General features: G+C 31.3%; 1 protein-coding gene across 1 annotated transcript; it reads left to right on the forward strand.

The window, feature by feature from the left end:
- The first annotated feature begins 7332 nt into the window (after positions 1-7332).
- Positions 7333-9312, forward strand: LOC105797163 (protein disulfide-isomerase). Its single transcript, XM_012627101.2, has 4 exons — positions 7333-7559; positions 8324-8354; positions 8455-8742; positions 9000-9312. Exons 1-4 carry the CDS (start codon positions 7387-7389, stop codon positions 9051-9053), a joined length of 546 nt encoding a protein of 181 aa, XP_012482555.1. The 5' UTR covers positions 7333-7386; the 3' UTR covers positions 9054-9312.
- The last annotated feature ends 855 nt before the right edge of the window (positions 9313-10167 follow it).

Below are 10167 nucleotides of genomic sequence, written 5' to 3' on the forward strand. Positions count from 1 at the left end.
TATTATTAACTAGGGTTATCGCCCCTACATCGTAGTTAGTCTAGGATTTCATTTTTCTAGTTGAAATAAATTTCTACAATTCAACAAGGGTTCTACCTTCTCTCCCTATAAATAGATGGCACCGGTAGGGTTATTAATATAACTTTAAGATATTGTTACTCTGCTGAAAACTAGAGAGAATTTATTCTCAACTTTTAAGTTTATTTTTCTAGATTAACATTTTTGTCTGTTTCTATTTGAGAAGAGAATTTTCAATTTCACACTAAAGAAAAGAAAACTATTTCTAGTTCTGTGTTTTGATTCGATTTGTGTGAGCCCACACTCAAAGCAATTCGTGGTACAAGAATAGCAAAGAAAATCATTTGGTTGAAAGTCAGGAACGATAAGGATTCGTCTATTCGAAAACATAGGTACGATATTTGTCTAGGTTTATTACTATAAATATAACAAATTGAGTCGGTTGTCAAAATATTTATTTACCGTTGTGGAAGAAAACCTTTTTTAAATCGAATTTTTCCAACAATCAATTGACAGACCGAGTTGTGATGTCACATCCTCGAGTGTAATCATACACTCACTGCACGGAAGAAAGAATGTTTGTGTCTCCAGTCTCCATCTTTCCAACAAAGCACTGATAAGTGCGGGCTCCAATTTAGTCTTGTAGAGCATATAGGACACGTGTAAGAATTTTGTCTCTTTCATTTTAGATGCTAGTTCGGGTTCTCCATCATAGTTCCTCTAAACTATAGGTTATATTGAATCATCTGGATCATTGTCGGCTTGATCGATAAATTGTCCTCGATTATAGTTGGCCTTGTAATGTTGCCTTGTACTATGTCGAGGGTTGGTAGCGCGCAATCTCTCAGTGTGCGTTCCTCTCGAGTCATTTGTCATTCTATCAGTAACTATGGTGGTGGTAAGTCTAGTAAGTAGGGATCGTCAAAGAGCAGATTTTCTCGTGTTGGTTCAACTGCAGCAGGCGGGTTATTTTGCATCTAGTGTTGTTGCTGTTGTCAATGATTTCGACGTAGAACTCTTTCTAGATCGGTATATGGCTCTATAGGCGTGCCTCTATTTTGAGTCATACACTGAAACCACAAATAAAAGTACAAACGATATTAGAGAAAAATAAAAGTAAATAAAAACAAAAATTAAAATTGTATCTATAATTTAAAATTTTCCTAACTATTCTATTAAACCTAAAAATTAAAACTAATCTAGTGGCGTTGCCTCCCCGACAACGACGCCAACAACTTGGCCTCCTTTGGACACACTAACGTCTAAAGTGTAAATCCTATAACCAAATATTTGTTGGATCATCGATACGCCCTGAGGCGCAGTGAGAAAAATATTTCGATGATCACCAGCTATGGATCCATGTACGAGGAACGATTTAGTGTTGAAACAAGGGTTGAAAAGTATACCTTTCGAAATTGAAAAGCAGTGAAAAAAGTTGTTGATAAGATCCCTTTCAGAGATGTCGACTCCAAGCCGTAACAATAACGTCTCGGCCTCTACGTAATCCATCTAGTCAAAGAACGAACAACAACAAACTCTTGAACTTTTTCAGAGAGTATGTTAAAACGGCTGCTAGACCTTTTTTTTTTCTTTTTGGTAATCTTAACACTTAAGGATTCATATTTCTTTTATTTTTCTTTAATATCACATGTAAAGAAAAACAAGATTATTTTCTTATTTTAGAGAAACAAATGGAAAGTCAAAATAAAAATTATATTCTTTTCAAAAGAATACCAATTTCCATGTCCTTTTATATTTTGACCGAAATTATTATAACTGTTTATATTAATAATTTCGATAAACTATATTCAATTAATGTTTTGTATGAATCAAATTCATATATTAATTTTATCTACGTTCTCTATTTGTGTACAACAAGCTTGTACATATAATGTGTTCAATATTTAACTATCAAAGTAAATTAATTCAATAATTAATTTAATTCATGTGACAGCTAAATACAATACCAAATGTATTTGGATTTTGTTTGCTTCAACTATAAGGTGTCACCCTATAGACTCTTGTAACGTTAGTAGTAATACTAGAACATTGCTAATATTACAAGCAATGAGAGGCATCTAACAATGCATCATGGCTACCCAAGTTACAATAAGTTGTGATTCGACATAACCTTTCTGTGATAATCTTTTTCATGTATTATATCATTTTATCCTTAATATCCAGATTTGACACAAGTCATGGAATAGTCACACTTGTATAGTCCAATCTCATATTTCTTGATATTTTAAGTAGACTACAATAAACAAATAAGTGTGATATCTCATATCAATTTATTCGAGCATGGCCAAGCATTTCTAGTCTCACTCCATCAAGAGACCTAAGATATTGCTCCTATTATGTAAAAGGGACAAATCCTATCTTGATCAACCATATCCCTCTACATAGATTATGACACACCCAACACCAGTCTTTATAGTATAACCTGTTATGTTAGACATTTGACTGTGTCAAAACATACAACTCACTATGTTGGAACAATGATGATCTCAAGTCTAAGGATCATATGCATAGTTATCACTATGAGTAATGTTGTGACTATTACATAATAATCCAAGAACCATAATCATAGTGGATCAACTAATATGTTGTTCTCTAACACATACTCATGTATCGATTTTGACATCCCTATGTCAATGACAACACTTTGTCATCAATCAACTATACATTAGTCTCAATGCATTATCATTGTCCAAGCCCATAATAATACTTGACTAAAGACTTTTTAAGAATAATAATATTATTCTCAAGACATTATTAAACCAGTTTATTCATACACACAGAAAAAGAAATTGAAATAACAATGGCAATGCATTATATTAACAAACAAGGTAAAAACGAGTATGTGATTACAATCATCTCATGATTGGTCTTTTGGCATACTCTAACAATATTATCATTAGCCAGTTTCCACAAGTATACGTGTTAGGTTGTAATATAGAATTATACAATGAAGTATTGGAGTACTATGAGGATTGTACCCAAGAGAGGCGAAACTAAACTAATTCTAACTTATACTTTAGAAAATCCAATTACTAATTTAATTAAGCTATATTACGATAAATCCTAAGGTGATGAAAAATCATATTTATAAAAATAATTAAAATGCATAAAAATAAAGACATGAAAATAATTTGTATACTTTATCAATTCTAATAAAGGAAGACTAACTCGCTCTGATGGTCATAACTAACTCCTATTTTGAATTCTATTCAATCAACTAGTCATTAACCTAGCAGGATCTCTTGATCTTCCACTAATCTAATGAGTAAGTAAGAACTACTTATCTATCAACCTCACAATGTAGACCAGATTGGGGTAAGGTGTTCAGGGATATGCAATACCAATTTTAGATTCATTCACACCTAGATGAATTCCTAGAGATGTCAAGCCTAGGGTTTTAAATTCTTATTATCCCAACCAGCTGATCCACTAAGAAACCTTACATACAAGTTAATTACTCATACATCCACTCGCTAATCTCTTATTAAGGGATTAGTTCTTCATAGAGCTAATAAACATCATCAATTTGATTGAAAAGATAAACATAAATAATGGATCAAGAATAGAGTTGAAGAAAAATCCTAATATATATTGATAATTGCGCAAACAACAATCCAAGAAGAGTTGATAAATCCTCAAATCGAGTTTCACGATGAATGAAAATAAAAACTAGAATAAAGTTACAAATAAAAATAACCTAAGTACAATAGCTAAAGAGAAAATGAAAATAAAGCTAATTGAAAACTATAACCTAGAACTTGAATAAAAATTGTTTATGAAGTGTTTAGAGTTGTCTATTTATAGGCTTAGGGTTGGCCATCGTCCATTGACCTAATTTGGCTAACGTTTTTGCATTAAAGTTTATTGTGCAGACTAAAATGCCCTTAGCTCATTAATTCTTCTTTCATTGAGGTGTCACACCCTCTGGTCTATGTCGCGACACTGATGGTAGTTTACATGCTGAGGCTTGATTACATGGCTGTGTGGCGACACCCTCTGGCTAGGTCGCGAGACTGAAGTTAGTTTGCATTTTTTAAGTGCTTTGCTCACTATGTTACGGCATCAACACTCTATGTTTCAACATCGCAATCAGTCTTGTGTTCCTATGCCTCCGAATGATGTCCTATACACTCGTCAAATATGTTAGACTTCATTTAGGCCTATTTTGGCCCATAAGGTCGTATAAATAGCTCAATTTACACGCTTTATTATTAACTAAAAGTGTAGTATATTCTTTTGTAAACTTGTAATTTTTTTAAACGGATTGGTTAATAAAACAAATTCATTGATTACATTAAATATACTTTGTATAATTGTCCTCATATGGTTTTTGTATGCAAAGCAAAATGGAAGCAAATGTTGCTCATTGGTTGTCTAATGTTTAAACTAATACTAAGTGGTATTACGTGGTCGGATCGTAATACAGAAAGACAACTTATATTAGTAAACAAAACTAAACATATTTTATTCTAATATGAAATGAGCAAACCAATTGAAAGAATAATATGTCATCTATCAAGTCTTATTGGGGAGATGTCTTATCTTGGGCATCGAAGTGGATGACTCCTAGAAGATAGAGACATAAATTTGACTGACTGGACTAATAGTACATCGGAGTGGACCCAAGAAGAATAGATCTTGAATTCGTTTATAGATTTATTCACTTGTGACATTCATAGTGTGTTATACATAAATCCTGATTGGATGACGGACTATGTATGCGTGACTCGTATACTTTGATGTAAGTAAAAGCCTTAATTCGAATAGATAAGGACTGAAAGCTGATGTGTTGGGTGTACGACTTCTGCATATGTAGCGTCATTCATAACAATTGAATTCATAGCCCGAGACATGAGTAAATGATATATTCTCATTGACATTATATGGTTGATGAAAAGTAAAGGTGGCCACAGGTCGTTCATTTTTGTGATGAATGGCTTGATTACTATTTGATAGTAATTGAATTTTCATGAAGGAAGATGTAATGGTTACCATGAGATAAAATAGGATCATATTGGGATAATGATATTATCCCAAAGAGATTAAGGATATCATATGAGGGTGACACACTTATGAAAAGGTCATTGGACGAGCACTAATCGAGTATGTCATTGGGGAGAGCTCAATAACGATACTATATTGGAATGACTTTGTGACAAAATGAGTTTATAATTGATAGGCGGAAAGTTGGAACTTAATTATAAATCATTTGAGCCTCAATTGCATATGTCTAATCGATCACTCCGCTAGCTCGTTGAAATAAAAAATGAATTGCATGTTGAATCAAATGAACATAAATGAATAGAAATGATGAAATAGAGAAATAGGAACATTTGGAAATGATTATGATTTTCTCCAAAATGAAAATGAAAATAGAGAAACGAAATCATTTGAAAATGAATGTGGTTTTCTCCAAAATGAAAATGAAAATGGCCTGAAAAATGAATTTATGTTTTTTGAATTAAATGAAGTTTGAAAATGGAAATGAATTATTTGGTCTTAGTGAACCGTTGAATGCGAAAATATTAAATATATTTTCTCATAGAGTCTTTTACGATAGAGTTCTCATGATTTTAACGAAATTAGAATTGGGTTGAGAAAATTATTTAATTAGAAATATATTGAAGTTTATTTTTTGGGAAATAGAAAAATAAATATTAGGTTAGATTAAATAATAAAGTATTGGGTTAAAAGCTCGAAAGTACTTGTAATTGGACTCGATATGGAAGAGGCCCAAAAGCCTCTTATGTTATAAGGTGGGACGACAAACCCCAGTATTATTAATTAGGGTTATCACCCTTACATCCTAGTTATTCTAGGATTTCATTTTTCTAGTTGAAATAAATTTCTACAATCCAACAAGGGTTCTATCTTCTCTCCCTATATATAGATGGCACCGGTAAGGCTATTAATACAATTTTAAGATATTGTTACTCTGCCAAAAACTAGAGAGAATTTATTATCAACTATTAAATCTATTTTTCCATAATAACATTTTTGTCTGTTTCTATTTGAGAAGAGAATTTTCAATTTCACACTAAAGAAAAGAAAACTATTTCTAGTTTTGTGTTTTGATTTGATTTGTGCGAGCCCACACTCTAAGTAATTCATGGTACAAGAATAGCGAAGAAGATCGTTTGGTTGAAAGTCGGGAACGATAAGGATTTGTCTATTCCAAAACACATGTACGATTTTGGTCTAGGGTTTATTACTATAAATATAACAAATCGGGTTAGTTGCCAAAAATTTTAATTTCCGTTGTGGAAGGAAATTGTTTTCGAACCGGATTTTTTTCAACAATCAACTGATAGACCATGTTGTAAAGTGACATCCTCAGGTGTAATCGTACAACTCACTGCACGGAAGATAGAATGTGTGTGTCTCAAGTCTCTAAAGCACTGATAAGTGCGGGCTCTAATTTAGTCCCACCAAGCCTACAAGACATGTGTAAGAATCTCGTCTCTTCCAAGTATTACGTAATAACAGGCGATACTCTCGCACTTAAATTGTGTATATATGTTTTGATAATCCAATTTCTGTCCTGATTATATAAACATAAAAAGTTTTAAAAAATATTAACAAATTAATAATGATATTAATTATAATAAAAAATATAATAATATTTTTTACCATTTATAATTGGATGTCGAAAATGTGTTTGTGGTCTAAATGGATTAGAGGCATTGACTTTTAAAAATACTTAAGATGATGGAAATTAAATAAAATCTAAGATATTACAAACAGTTAGGATAGAAAATTGAGAGAAGAAGAATTTAAGAGAAATTTAAGAGATTATGATAGAAAATTAAGAAATAAAAGAATCGAGAGTTGATAAGAATTGAAAGATTACATGAATAAGACTAACTGGAAAAAAATAAAAGTGTAAAGAATACATATAAAAAAAATTTAATCATCCTGGATTTTTTTTCAATAGCAATTGCTTAATTTTTTAACATTTAACCATCCAATAGTTAACATATATATTTTTTTACTTTTTAAATAATCAATTGCAGAGTGCACTTTGACCACGTGGCACACACATTTCGCAAAAATAGCCTGTTTCTCTAAGAAAATAAAAAAGCCTAAAACCTTAAATAGGTTTTAAAACAAGCACATATGCTTAATTATCCCTAAAATATACTTGCCTTCACTATAAGCATCATCCAATAGCATCATCCACGTGGAAACCACCACATCAACAGGGAGTAGCAAGTCACCACGTGATCGAGAAGCGTGACCTATAAATATTCGATTTTTGCCTGCTCTTCACTCTCTAAACTCGTAGTATACTCAAAAAAATCCTCCGGAAAAGAAAAAAAAAAAAAAGAGCAGAGAAGAGCAGCGATAATGGCGAGAAATTTTTTTGTTTGGTTTGCTTTGGCCGCAATCTTATGCTCTCTAACTGCGATCTCAGCCAAAGTGAGTGAATCGAAAGAGTTCGTTTTGACTTTGGATCACTCTAACTTTACTCGCTTCGTTACTCAACACAATTTCGTCGTCGTCAAATTCTACGCTCCTTGGTATGCCTTCCATTTTTTCTTTCAATTTTCCCCCTAAACTGTTTGGATCTTATTTGTTTCATCTCTTTTTCTTATATATTTATATTAGACTTAAATCTGTTTTTCTTATCTTCTTTGGTTAAAATGTATGCATTGAGTTTGATTTGGTAGTTGATTTAGATTTGTATTATTCATAAAACAATTCTACGATTAGTGATAATCGACAGATATATGTTTTATATTTTGATTACTTAATTTTGGTAGTACGACATGAAGTTAGGAATTTTGTTTAGGGGGTTGAGATTAGGATCAAAGCTTTGTGTAAAAATACTTCAAATTAAATTAAATTAAATTATTTATTTTGTAAGCGACCAAAATCCAAAATTTCTATTTAACTAAGGCTAAGAAAGCTTGGAATAAATGTTTTAATTTTTGAATCGAACAAAAAACAAAAAGCAATTCTACCATTTAACCAGGGAGGCCAAGGCCCGGCTACGCCCCTGATTGGTATTGAAATGCTTCAATTCTTTACTGGGACTAAGCCAGGTTATTTGGTTAAATGGGTAATTATCTTTTCTAATCCCTTGTATATATTAATAATTTAATTTAAGTTTTAAAATGAAAATTTAATTTTTTTCCCCTCAAAATTATATATATATATATATATTAATCTCGGGTCCCTTGCACGAAGTTCCTAGCATCATCGCTAGATTTTTGAGATCCTCTGTCCGTTCGTTTTATGTTTTATTAAGCACTAACAAATTTCCTTTTACCTCTACTTTTAGGTGTCGGCACAGTCAGAATCTTGCTCCAGAGGTAAGCAAAAGATCATAAAATTTTCTTTTAAGTATCGAATTTTAGTTGATAACTTGTACGCCTAATTGGCTTCTAAACTTTGCAATTGCTATATGTAAAGTACGAGAAAGCAGCATCTGTGCTGAGTAACCACCACCCTCCAATCATTCTAGCTAAATTTGATGCCGATGATGAAGCAAACAAATACTTAGCAAAGCAATATAGAATCCGGGGTTATCCTACAGTTAAAATTTTCAGAAATGGAGGACAGTTGATTCAAGAATACAGAGACTCACGCCGAGCTGATTATATTGTGGAGTATTTGAAGGAACAAATTAGTCCTGCTTCTGTTGAAATCAAGTCTGCTAAAGATGCCAGTGGTATAATTCCTCAAAATAAGATAACAATTGTAAGCTCTCTCTGATTATTTCACTGTATATGTTACTTGGATTTGGATTTAAATGTTAGATACGAGTAATATTTTAAAAGTCATATCTCGACCATTCTAGCTTTTTACTAGTTGAACATTTATCTAATATTTTTATAGTTATTGAATTAGACTAATCATTAATTTTTGGTTCAATCGATTTAACTTATCACTAAAATTATCCGAAATCTTGATTTGTCTTGCAATTTTGCTATTTTACACAAGGGGTCTGCTTGCAGGACTTTACTGTGGAAGCTATAGAGAAGTTTTTTGGAGAAGCATTAGGACTTTAATGGTTTAATGTGGACTTTAATGGTTTAATGTGGACATGGCTTTAAGTAACATCCGATCCGGATAAGTTAAACCAAGCCAGGATATTTGTAGCTCATTATAATGTCTCTTACGCCAATTTTTTTCTGTTCTTGCTGGTTGCTTTGAATTGATTTCTATGCTGTAATTAAGTTGAATAATTTAATAATTTGTTTTGTACACGCTTATATATTTTTATCGGGTTCATTTTTTATTGAATTTTTATTTTAATTATTTTTAATATGAATGTGTGATAGTTATGCTGAAGCTCGAAATTATTATCAGATCTAGTAAAAATAATAAATCCTATTTGTTGTAAATGGATGTTAATATAACTCCCATAACGCTTGTAAGTCTTGTAACCCTAAAATTTATAGAGTACATTAATTATATTTATTAGAGTTTTGTAACCTATGTTAGTTGAGGCCCTATAAAGAGAGGGCATGTATAGGTTTTTTAAATATCCCAAGTGAAAGCTGAATCATCCTTTAATTACTGTATTTTTTTTTGTACATTTTATATTTTTTTTTGTTTTATAATACGTTATCAACCCGATTTTATTCAAGAGTAATAGGTTCTTAGTTTGCGTCAAAATTTTTTTGGACTCCAAGCATGATAAAAAATCGTGAGTGTCTACTTGAGATTTGCTTGGGGATGACCACTTTTTCTTTACCACAAAGAATGTTGATAGTCTCTACTTCTCATCCACAATTACTTTTAAGTAAGTTAATCAAAAAAATTGTTTTCAAAATTTGATTCGATTTCTATTAAGAAGTTAAATTTATATACTTCTCTATTTGCATCTCTATGAATTTATTAATCCCTTCTCGAGTTTAATTGTTGGGCTTTCTGCGTGGAGGTATATATATATATCTATATATATATATATATATTTGTTATTTTATAGAATTGATTAGTTTAGTTTTAATTTTGATTGAAATATATGATTGTTCTTATATCTTCTCATCTATTGCAAATGTGTATTATATATAGTGATTAGTTTAAAGTTCAAATTTATACATGCTTGAGACTATATAATGATATTAATCATGGATTGTTTTTACTATAGCTTCACTAAGAAAGCATGTAAAAGATTCT

This window comes from Gossypium raimondii, chromosome 3 (genome assembly GCF_025698545.1).
Source record: "Gossypium raimondii isolate GPD5lz chromosome 3, ASM2569854v1, whole genome shotgun sequence".
NCBI classification, from domain to species: Eukaryota; Viridiplantae; Streptophyta; class Magnoliopsida; order Malvales; family Malvaceae; genus Gossypium; species Gossypium raimondii.